The following is a 12,939-nucleotide window of genomic DNA, read 5'->3' as shown; positions in this document are numbered from 1 at the left end:
GAGAAGGCCTATGGCATGAAGATCATAATGAAACCGTGTAAAAGCATGGCTTCAGTGGCAGGTTCGCATAGACGAACACACAGGGAGGTAATTTCTGTAGTCCATAACACATGTATGGAAGCATATTTTGGTATAATAATTATTGCTAGTTCTTTTAATTACACCAGATCCCCAAAGGACCATTACGCTGGATACTAAACAAATACATACAGAGTCCGTGAATTAAAAGCACACGAACAAACAAAGTATTAGCACGGGGATTACCCCAGGTAAGTTATATATGACTGGCAGAAGTTTCCTATTTACCTGGTAAGCAGTTGTTGTTTAACTGTTTATCGAAAGAGGATGAAACAGAGCAGGGCTATTCACAGCACTGCCCCACGACCACTAATGTTACAGTTTCACCACTGATTAATTACATTCTCAACTAACAGGTGTTGAAATAGGTCTTCTGCAGTTCATGAAGAAGAGAAAACAAAGAAAGGGTCCCACCGAATTAGTGTTGTCTCGTAGATGGTCAAGCTACAGGACTTTGCAAAGGAAACAAGTATCAGAATGTGCATGCTCAGTGCAAAAGTGCCTTGACTCACGGAATTTATGTCCCACTCTGCTCTAATTACAGCCTGTTGGGTACACGTCAAATTGGTGTGAAATACGAGCAAGAACAGAAGGAGGGTCTGCATTTCCTTTATGTGCCCCATAGGAACATGTTGGTACTCTACACAAATACAATAAGGATTTGTTATCTCTGCCTAATGCTGCTTAATACTTTCAGGCTCTCAAGCCGTAGCAAAGCACAAGACATTTTGAAGAGGAGTAGAGGGAGCGTTAAAATGCCAGCGAGCCAGGTACACACACACAGACAGTTTGCTTCCTTTGGGAGAAAACCTGTTTAGTCATGGAAGAAGACACAATTTATAAAGGTACTGCTTCATTAATGGATTTGATTTTGACTTTTTTTTTTTTTAATGACAGGAACTTGATGTTATTTGTTCCTCTTTACATGGATATATTGAACCCACAGGAAAAAATATTAAAAAATTCCACCTCTGTTCGAAAAGTACATTGCTAGTTTAAACTAGCTTTGTTTTTAAGTAGAGGAACGTGTCTTAAGCTTGGAATTTCCAGGTTGGACTAGAAACAATTCTAAAATCAGAGTCTTACTATTTGACTTAAATCTGATAAAGACAGTTAATTTGATGATTTAAGTAAGGCTTTAATTGCACTTCAAAAGGTTTTACAGCTGATCAAGCTCCTTCTTATGTAACATTTAGTAATATGTGACTAATACATAAACAAGTATTTTTAAATTTTATATTAGTCAGTGCTGCTGCACCTAACCTGCAGTGTGGTCATTAGGTGCTCTTACTTTTTTGGTCAATCACCAAACTTTATAATCGGCAACCGTCTAACCAAAGCATAAATCCATTAAGATTATATCACATTGTATCACTTCACTGAATAAATATTGACTCATTTAAGGGCAACCACATTCAGCTACATCACTTTAAATACTGAAGCATGCACAATAAGAAGATGCACGCAGAGGTATAAGCAGTTTTGGTAATTTTCATAGTAATATTTTAAAGCAATACCTTATGAATCCCTCAGTATAATATTCACAACAGGATTTTTAAAGGGATATGAAACATATTGATATTTCTACTGTAAATGCATTTTGACCGTGGCACCTAGTGTAAGACAGAGGGAAAGCAGTTTGGCAACTGCAAATGCTTTACAGGCATAAAACTATCGGAGAGGGGTGGTGAGGATCAGCATCAGGTTTAAGAAAAAAAAAAAAAGTATCTGCAGCTTTAAGGGAAAGGGAAATGAGATTATTCCTTGGGATGAATCACTTCCAACTATAGCTTGACAACAAAATAAAGTAATAATTTAAGCTTGAGGTCAATTAAAATGGTCAAGTTCCGAAACTCCTTAAAATAGGCTTTAAAATAGAAGCCTTCACAGATGGAACTTTAACTGCACAGCACAGTTGGGTGCTGTTATAACAGGCATTTTTTTTTTTTTAAAAAAAACTTTGATCAAAGCTTATTAACCAGCAGCATCAGTGGTTTGGACTACACAAGACAGCTAATTAAATTTAAAGGGCTATAGCCCCCTGAAGGCACAACATGCAATCCCTGAGGCAGGAACCTGAATGAAGGGGTTGAGAGCATTTGCATAGTAAAACAGTGGAAAATGGCAAGGTGCTTGCTCTTATTTATTCTGAGCATTATAGCGAGTTTATTAGAACCAATTTTGAACCAGTCCTCATCATAAAACATGTAGAAAAGTACGCGTACTGAAAGTCTGAGGATTCACTTAATATGGAATATTTCCATCCATATGGCAAGAAACACAGAACATAAGATTTCATTTAATCCAAAAGGCCACATTGTGAGATCCTTCCTTACCCTAAGGAGCAGTAACTTCTACCAATTTCAAAGTGAAATATGACTAAGGATTTCATAAAGCAGAGACAAAGCAAGCTGACTTTAAATTGGTGCCCAGTAGCCTTGTTCTGCCTACATGTAACCACATATAATAGCATATTTACTGAAAATAACAATAAAAATTTGTAAAATAATTTAGTCCATTGCTTATCTCCTGCCTGCTACATTATCCTTCGTATCTATTACAAATCTCAGTGCATAACATCTTTCCCTAGAGTTTTGTCGTATACGTGGGAAAAGTAGTAACATTCTCTTCTCTGGCCATCTTCCAAACACTGTGAAGAGGGAAACTATTACCTTTCACCTACCCTTTCAAGCTCCTGGGAAGCAAGCAGAAAGGGTGGACGTTTACCCAATCCCTATTCCTGTTTTAAAAGCTTCCTGACATATGGACCACTAAAGTATTTTCAGTTAATAAAAGGTTTTCATTTGTGTGACGAAAACATGATTGCTAATCATGACATCAAATGATGTTTTCCTAGCCTGATAACCTGTCATTTGAGGTCACCTAGGAGACAGGACTCAATAGCTAGAGTAAATAATAAGAGTAACATTTAGCACTGAGCAGAAGAAAAGAGGAATCAGCAACAGCTGGGTTGTGTTCTGGATTGTCCTTAATCAGCAAAAGTCTTTCTGCATTCTAAAATGACAAGCATCTTGCATCACTGTGGTGGCATCACACTGAGTCACCAAGTCACTCTTGCGGGCTAAGAGAAATACGAATTGGCAAATTCCAACCTTTTGGTTTAAAAAAAAAAAAAGAAAAGGCTGGAAATTGCCAGTCTGTATTTTTTAAAATATCATGCTAATCTTAATAAATATTTTCTGTATTAAAAAAGAAAACCCACACACAACAAAACCCACCACAGGTCCTGTTGGCAACAGAACGTGACAAGAACCATAGTCTTATTCAAATCTACAACTCTGCAACCTTTCTAAGCCTGCTCCAGATGTTTCTCATCTGTGTGTGTGTGTATCATTCTCTCTACTGCCACAGGACCTCACAGTCCCAAGCAAAAGTGATGACCTAAAAATGCTAGACACTAGCAAGCTAAACAAAATACCAGACATTTGATGAAAGAGTTGAAGGTGAAAGACTAGATGCAATGTGTGACGGAGGAGTGAAACAACAAGGCAGAACATCAGCAATCTCAAGTGTGAGGCGCCTGCAAAGTTGCTGGAATTTTGTTGAAGTCGCAGCAGTGAAAGCAACAAATGTATCTGGTTTTGGTGCCTCAACTAGAGCCTTAACAACCCTGGAGTAAAACAAATAACAAAACAAAGCAAAACAACCTCCCCCTGCTTCCAAGAAACATTCATACCTCCCCCATTCGTGAAGAACTGCTGAAGAGTAGGACTTCCTTCCTGCCCTCCTTCCAGGGCAGAAACTCTCTCAAAGAGCATCCCAGCATTCACAAGGACCTGGCACATCATATATAGCTGCTGTTTAAGAATTTTTTAAACCGCAGTGAAGGCAGGAATCACGTGCCTCTTTCATTCTCACATCATAATCCTAACCAATATGTCAAAAACATACTAATACATACGTACCGATGGCATGATGGGCAAAGCTGTTGTACACAAATACACAGAGTATTATTCATCCAAGTTGTACTGTTCCTAAAAGCTGTACTTCTCATATACATCAGTTGTTTTCCTGAGTGCTTTATGCTAAAATACCTAGTAATTCAATTTTAATTTGTTCTTTTACAATCAAAGCATTAACTACATCATCATGTAATTAGAGACAACACCTACCATGTTTCAGATGATTTTGGCTTAAAGCTATGAAGTAGAAACTGCTGTCAAAAACCAAACCATAAATCATATGTACAAATGGTACTGGAAGTGCCAAAACACTACATTTTTAGGTAAACATTTAGGTTACTTTTTAGCTGCCATTATAGGGAAAAGGCCTCTACACAAAATTTATCTGAAGCTGAACAAATAAATGTAACTGACTGCAGAGGCTGAATACCTACCTGATAGCCATGCTGGGTATTCATATAGGAGTAAACTCATTTTTGTAGAAGACACAAGAAATTCTGCAATTCATGTGCTGTTATAGAGGAAAAGCTGTCATAGTAACAGCTGTTTGCAGTGCCCCACACAACACAGGCTGTGTACTTCTTTGAAGTTCACACTTTTATGAACAGGATCTTGTCTTTTTATTACGAGCATGCCACTGTGATTTCAGTGCTGGCAGTGATGGACAGCACCCATCATAACTTGGTCTAAAATATTGCAACAGTTAATTATGCTACCAGGAATAACGTCCCACTTTTTGTCTTTGTCTAATGTTAGGTTACAGTTACTCAAGTTCATTAAACACCTGTACCTGCTGGATGGAAGGGCCATCTACAACGACATCGTTTACAATGTAGTTTCTTTTAGACCATGAAAACAATGATTGTTTAAGGTCCTTCTCAGCATTTCATTTAAATCCTTTGCTAATCCATCCACTGTTAACACAACATTATTCTCCCCAGCTTGCTAACATTTACCTTTTTCTTAAATCTGGATGTCCAAACTTGACACAGCACTGCATCAAGGAGCCAAATCTTATCTTGACTCAAAATCACACAGTCCCTTCTGTCATAACTTTGCAAGTCTGCTTATTTCCAAACTCGATGTCATCTTTGATATTTTTTTTTGGTTTTGTTTTGTTTTGTTGTGGCCTTGGTTTTTTTTTTAATATTTAAAATCATTGTTTCTTCAGATAATGGTCTATATGTTCTTTAATACCCAAAGTAGCCTTACCCTCGATCAGTGGTTCCCCATCACATGAGGCAGGTAGAACTTGGAGGTTACAAACTGATGAGAGGTCAGGCAGAGACTAACTGAACTAATGTGGCTGAGCCCAAGCTGACTCCTGCAAGGCCAGGCAGGACAGTGGTACACTCCCAAAACAGGTGCCGTACGGAGCAGAGCACAAACGTTGTGCAAGTAGCTTGTGGCTTTGCTAGACGGGTCCACATGGGGAAGAGGATGGCAATCCATGGAGGTACCCAGCTTTATGTGGCAGAATGAGCTAGAGAAAGCAAAGCTTGAGCCACTTTTGGTTTTCTCAAGTGAAGCATAGCTGTCAAATGACCAGGAATCATGGCATTACACTATTAGAATGCATATGTTTTGTTTATAGTTGTTGTATCACAAAATGCAAATTGGTTTATATAAACTATCTTCAATTTCACACTCCACAGATATGAATTATAACTTCCCATTTATATTTTGAGATAGACATATTACCTCACTTAAGAATATATTTATCACGTGTTACGTTAATTTCCATATTCTAATTTCTTGAATAAAATGTGGTGCAGCATGGTATCATGGATTTATGGAAGTCAGTCTATTACTTTGCTAATTTTACCTTCATCAGCCAGCTGGTGATCTCATCACAGAAGACAGGAGTACCTAGTTTTCAAGCTCCAGTTTATGTAACTTCACAAAGATTGTAATTAACCATTTTTACTCTTTTTCTTAATATTTTTCTTTATCGGGTCTTGTTCCAGTATTTGCCTCAAATCAACCCTAGACTGATACTCCCATAACTGAATGTGCCATTTCATTTTCTTTTGGTAAATATTAGCAGCTTTTTTCCTGATCCCCTGGAATGCCCTCAGTGCCCCAAAAATTCTAGAAGAAAAACAATTATTGGTGGTTAAGACAAGTCCTCAGCCAGCTTTTTAAACTCTGCAGTTCAACATTTCCCAGCTGGCTAACTTGAAAATGTCTAGATTTCACAGCTGCTGTTTCATGCCCCCTCGGCTGCTAAAACAGAACTACACCTAGTTTTCCCCTCTAAACACTAACCAAAAGCACTTACTGAACACAGCTGCTTTGTCAATTACTGGTGAATTTTTATCATTGCACTAATGAGGCCAGTAACAGCCACGTATGTGTTCTCAGCTGAGCTGAAGACTGGTCCTTGACCTTCTACCTCCTGGCTTGAGATTCTCTGCCTTTGTATCCTGTGGCTTTCTTCAGCCATCTCCCACAGTTCCTACTTTTCATTTACGACAACCAGCATCAGCTTCCTGCTTTTTTAAATTTTGGACCTGCACCTATACAAAAGCACACTTAATGTGTGTATCTGGCATATACACACCTGCCTTCACTTTCCTTCAAAGTATCTCTCCTGTGTTTTTCACCAGTATCTATGAAAACATTCTCAAAGATCTTCTAATTCTCATTGACTCCTAAAACCCACACAATGACATTCCAAATCCAAAAGGAAAAGAAATGTAATGCTGGACTAAAAATCCAAACGTTATTTGTACCATCTTTTATGCCTTACAGTCCTTGATGTTTGAAGTAGCTATAAGCTTAAATATGCTCATGCCACTCACCCGTGAGTCACTATTGTCTTCATAGAGACACAGACTGCCTCAGACATCTTTTTGCACATGAAAATCCTTGACCACACTTAAGATATTCAGCTCCTGTCTGTGCTTTTCGATTGTGCATGGAAGACAAAGCTGTGTACACAGGAGGAGTATCAACTGACCTAAGTGATAATTACTGGGCAGGTTCAAGAATGCCATTACCCTGAAAAACTTGAGTGTTACCCAAAGGATTAAGCTTATAGCCTTCATATTATTTACAGATTTTGAAGTTGAAAAAACTCTCTAGTCCTGATCAAAATCCTGAGTACTACATCCCTCAAAAGCAACAGAAAGCACTTTTTTTTTTTTTTAACCACTCAAAAATGCAGTTAGTATTTTTTCCTATAACATTGATCAGTCCAGTTCCTCATGATTGCCCAAGTGGAGCAGCGGGGGTTTGTTTTCATTTCTAAATACATTTCTATTTCAAAACTCTCACTGAGCTAGTTAAGTCCTACTGAATCTAACAAAAGGATCAACACCTTCCATTTCTCCTTGCCTTTTCACTACATGTATTTCTCCCCACGTTATCTGAACTGACTAAATACCACTTGAAAGCAAAGACTTCTGAAGAGCACATTACCATATTAAGTGATTTTTTCCCACGACAGCAACTTTCTCCATTTGCCTGAAGATCTGCCTACTTTATATGTTGAGGACTTCCTCATATAAAACAGGGTCATATGAAATATAAAGCTGAATAGCACTGGTGTCAGGGTCTTGAACACTCCTGGTTCTCAGTACGCACAGTAAACTGTTGTGACAAGTTGTTGTTTTGGATACTTTTACCTACGGTGGAAACAGAAAGCTCCAGTGAGAGAACCCATAGCAAACCGTGCAGACCTGAAGGGAAGTCTTCTTCTCTATGTAAAACTATATGACAAGTATCAAGGCAGTTCTAAAACTTTGATAGCATTTTTCCTGCATATTCCTACTAGTTTGGCAAAATATGCCAAAATTTTATGATTCACTGTTAAATATCTTGTATTTAGAATGGGCAGTTGCTGCATCCCATAGACTCTACAAGCCTCTAGTCCTGGAAAAATCAGACAAATTAAGTTTCATAAGCATCTTTGTGAGGCCAAAAATTCACTTACGAATTAAATTAATTCTGCTATAAATACATTTTTATTCCATTTATGCACACAGCGCTTTTTATAGCTGTTAAACCTCCCCTCTTTCCCCTTTTAAAATGCTATTGAAACTGTCAGAATCTACATTTTACATTTTAGCAATCACTGAATACACATCATGATTCCTAGAATTTAAAATGGAATTGTTGATGGTTCAGATACCGTTAGACTGTCATTAGTTCTGCAAAGTACGTAATTTGTCATTTTGGAAGAAATGACAGTACCTTCACTTGTACAACATGCTTTTAAACTTCCTCTCTCTAATTTGAAAATGTCGGTATTATACTCTGCTTCAAGAGAGATATTTTTAAGGCTTGCAAGTTGGCTTGTCACAGAGCAATTTGTCAGGTAGTATTTTGTCTTCATTAAGGTTTATTCACATAAAGTGATTGGCCTGTCCGTGATATTCCCCAAAGACAATACATTCTGTCTTACCTGAAGGTAATGAGGCCCCTGTTGAATTTTCACCTTCCTCATCAGTACTGCCATCATAGTCATTTTCTCTCCCTGTAGCCATCTGAGTGGTGGTAGCTACACTATCCCTGGAGGTGTGTGAGGGGAAGGGGGGGGGAAGGAGAAAAAAAAAAACACAACACACACCACATATTTGCCATCTATTATTCCTGCAAAAAATTTTTAATTATTACGCAATGCAAGCTGATACACATCAGCATAGTGTCCCCTTGGTGAATACCCTAGTATATTCATATACAAGGGCAGACAATTAAAAATATGATGAAAAAGCAGAATGAAAACAGCAAACAAATTTAAGTGTGTTGTAGCATTAGAATGATTCATCTTTTTTGGACATTTTTGAAATTAAAAAAAATATTAAAATGTTTAGATTTAGATATTTTTGTTTCCCAAAGCATAAAATGAATGAAATAATTCAGTGAGAATGCATATGAAAATACCACCTATGCAAACGGCAGGGGCATACACTGACTGGAAAAATCAACTGCAATCTAATAGAAAAAAGGACAGATTCACTGAATATTTAGTTCTTGGCAACAACATCCAGAGCAATACGCTGCTACTTGCAGTGATACCACAAAGAATCCTCTGCTTTCATGACTAATAGTATTGTCTTGGATAACGGAGCACTTAAGCCAGGAAGAACTGTCACTCATGTTAGAGCCAAAGAAATGGAAACTAAACTAAACCAAGCATCAGACATGATGGAAACTCAGGAAACTTAAGAAATACCTTGTACATTTGGCATCTGCAGCAGATTCTTCAGCTTCATTCAACAAACTCTGTAAGTTTCTTATCTTTGCCTTCTTTTCATTCAGCACCAAAACAAACCGGTTATAAAGATCTGCCTCTAGTTCTTCTTTAGCTTCCACGCATTTTTCCAGCCTACAATGTAAAATCAACTGTTACACTACTTCTTTTTAAAATTCTGTGTTTCCTGGAAGAAAATTCTATAGTGAGGCCAGCCTTCCTATTACAGGAATCCCCATATCAAACCATGCATGACTAGTCCAGCATCTTGTGCCTGAAAAAGGACAGAAGAAGCCTTTTTTTTTTTCCCCCCCCATAGAAAAGTAAAATGATCTTTGCTACCAAAAAGGGAACATTCCAAAGGGGAAAATTTTCTCTTCATGCTTTTTTGATAGGTTTTTGCACACATGCATCTGAGACAACAAAAATTTAAATAGGCAAGTATTCTCTAGTTCCAATGCTGAATTCATCACAGTGAGCATATTTTAACAGGATACACATAATGAGATTACGAAGAGATATGATTAAGCTTGACAGGTCCCAAATCTGGACCACACACTATAACTTGAAATATATTTGATCGGGGTGGGGGGAGAAGAAAAAAAAGAAAGAAGAAAAAAAAGAGAAAAGAAATAGATAACTGGTGATCCCCAAATACTTTACTCCCCCTGGCAGACCTCTGCCCGACCATTTCCCATCAACAGCCTTGCAGGTATTGTTCTGGTGAACTGGCAAGGTACAGAAACCAGTTCCTGGCAAATTTCAACAGGACACTGCAGCAACATCTGATGGCGACTGTAACCCCCCCCCTTACGGGCATTCAGACAAATTCACTGCTAACAACCACAGCGCTGCAGACTCCATTTCGAATTACACAGATGCAGAGCCGAGATCTTGCAGCCACCTTTACAGAGACTCCTCCCCGCCCCCCCCAAACCGGTCACAATGACTTGGCCAAGGACTAACACTAAACAATGTATTTAAAAATGTTTTCAAAGTTCCTTATTAATCTTCGGAGTAAAATATTATTCAGGTTTTTAAAGGTTTAACGTGCACCTGTAGGTAGGTCAACGTCAATACAAGTAAGCACGATGGAAATATAAAATTAAGAACATGGATGTATACCGTCTCATAAGCAAACCAAAACAAGAATATAAGCAAACATGAGCACAATAAATGAGATTACTTATAGCAAATGCAATCCTGTATTTGCTTCTTGTATTTCATAACTTTTTAGTCCTGAGGTTGAATCACAAATGTTTCAGTAGCTGCGTTCATAAACAAATAAACATCCTGATAATCTCATTGACCATGGTAACTCCATTATTACAGCAGAGAGTCATAACTCATAAACATTCTTTTCACCAACCTGTGCAAGGTTGTAAAAATGTTTAGAAGGCTTTCTTTGTTATTAAACCCAAACATACAGCAGATTTAAAAAATATTAATTTATAAAGGTAAGAAATTTCAACAGACTTCCTATATAAATACTAATTAATTTGTCCATAGATCAAAACTATATGTGAGGTAAGAAGAAACACAACAGAAAATAATCTCATGAAGTATTAAGTCTACTGTGCAATGCTTTAGGGATATGCTTGATAGTTGATAAATAATTCATCTAATTTAAATGCAAATAGCAGAACATCATTTCCATATAGATCGTTTCAATAATTCCTAAATGAAAGATCATATGTACTAATCAACTACCAGGAGACTTTCCACCTACAAAAGGGAAGTTAACTGTTTAGTGGGGAACAAACAAACAATTCACAAAGAATCATAAACACTAATACAGGGTCCTGAGGTGCCTGAACATGCTTGTAACTAAGTATGTCAGTATACATAAAAATGGAAAAACAAGGATTTTGTGTAAAATATGGTAACCCTTACCAAATCCTAAAGTCTCCTCTCCCACACACAAAACAATACCAGCTAAAGGAAGTGCTAACCACTGTGCCTCTGTTTTGCCAGTGGACTGGTTTATGGTTGGTTTAAATAGTTACACGGAGACACTCTGCTGACTCAGCCAGAAAGGTGTCGTATAAGGTAACTTCGGTGAGGCCCTCGGATCCTGCAAAGACACCTACTGATGGAAAACCACATAACTGTAAACTCTCCGTGAAGTAAAGCTGGTGCTGTGAGAAGCACAGTATAGGAACCTATTGCAAGACTAGCCAATTTCTTCCGCCTCTGGAGGAAAATATTAGTGTCTCAAAATAAACAAACGGACTATATACATAGATCAGAGTATTAACTATTCCCTGTAGGAAAAATCAATTAGTAGTATACCATCAGTTCATCTTACATGATTGTTTCCATTTATGTGAACACTTCCTGTGATTTTTTTTCCTGTTTAAAGTAATCCATATATAAATTCCATTCTCCACCCATAGATACAACGTTAATTTGGAGTAACATTCAATCGGTGTAAAATAGTATGACATTAATGCTATATTTACAAATTAGGAGTCTTTAAAAATATACTATTGTATGGCGTATGATGATACTTAAAAATGGAATAGTAAAAAGCAATAGTCCTCTGCTGCTTGGGAACAGGGATGTATTAATTATGCAGACTGTACGTGTGTGGGGGGGTAGCTCTGGCTGTAACTCTGTGTATCCTTTAGGATTCACCCAGCATACATTACCTGAATTACGTGACCACTAAGCAAAGCTGGCTAGGTTTCATTCCAATACCTCATCAGTTACCAATACAAACTTCAATTTCAATTCATCACATGCTTGCACCTGTCTGCAATTTGTCTCACTACAGGCCAAACAGAGGCTGCTCATCAAAAAGACAACTTTCAAGTACAATGAAAATAAAGTGAGGGCTAGAGTAGCGCAAGTCTCATCTGCACATGCTTTCCAGTTTCCATATTTTTGGATTTTTCCATGCTTTTGATGTGCCTGACACCCAATTTGATAGCCATCAAAAAGCTTGCACAACCTACTGAAAGCAGCTAGTATTAGAAACGGTTATGATTAGTAATTGAGAAAATAAGGTAACTGTCCATTTCTTTGATTAGTAATTGAGAAAATAAGATAACTGTCCATTTCTTAAGTGCTGCTTAAACACAGAGCAATCATACATGCTTCACAGAGGTTAATGTGAACTATGTAAATTAGGGGCCTTTATACACTTCCCACACTCCAATATTAGAAAGAAAACATTCAAGATCTCTGCTGTTTATCCTTGTCCTCAGTGCTCTAAAACAACTACTGGTCTTAAGGCACTTCTCTATTACATTTCAGATTCACCCTTCCCCTAACGGTGCCAACGGCATGGAATCTTGATGAGCTAACGCTGAAGAGTCAGTTTCAAGCACCAAACTAACTTGCATTTTAATAAGCTGGTTTTGATTTAAATATTCTGTCACTATAGTTGACCACAACATCAATTAGCAGGTATTTTGATTTTTGGCTTGTGTACACTAATTTTAGATATGTTTGATATAAAATACATACCATACCCAAATCAGGAATTTAACTTGTATTTTATTGGCAAAGGAATTATTTTGCTACAGATTGTTACATTTACTGTCTTAATTACCTATATGAAATAAAAACTGTAGCTGTCCTGCTCTGATATTTTAACTCATCCATCCTTGAGGTGTGCACACACACTCGCCCCCAGGCACCTGCCTGCAGCATTTTCAAATAGTCCTTTTGAAAATTCCCATAGCCTCTCTATCTAGATCTTGCCAGATGGTGTCTTAGTAATTTTTGCTTTATGCT

General features: G+C 37.6%; 1 protein-coding gene across 1 annotated transcript in view; it reads right to left on the bottom strand.

Annotated features, from left to right (window-relative positions):
• Window positions 1-12,939, bottom strand: part of XRCC4 (X-ray repair cross complementing 4) — a 185,065-nt gene that overhangs the window by 92,746 nt on the left and 79,380 nt on the right. Inside the window, exons 5-6 of the mRNA XM_055790526.1 lie at window positions 9,181-9,333; window positions 8,410-8,516 (exon numbers count right to left, since the gene is read on the bottom strand). Of these exons, the coding sequence (XP_055646501.1) occupies window positions 8,410-8,516; window positions 9,181-9,333 (260 nt within the window). The remainder of the gene's footprint in view (window positions 1-8,409; window positions 8,517-9,180; window positions 9,334-12,939) is intronic.

Source organism: Falco peregrinus, chromosome Z, assembly GCF_023634155.1.
Source record: "Falco peregrinus isolate bFalPer1 chromosome Z, bFalPer1.pri, whole genome shotgun sequence".
Lineage (NCBI taxonomy): Eukaryota > Metazoa > Chordata > Aves > Falconiformes > Falconidae > Falco > Falco peregrinus.
This window is presented reverse-complemented; position numbering and strand designations above follow the sequence as displayed.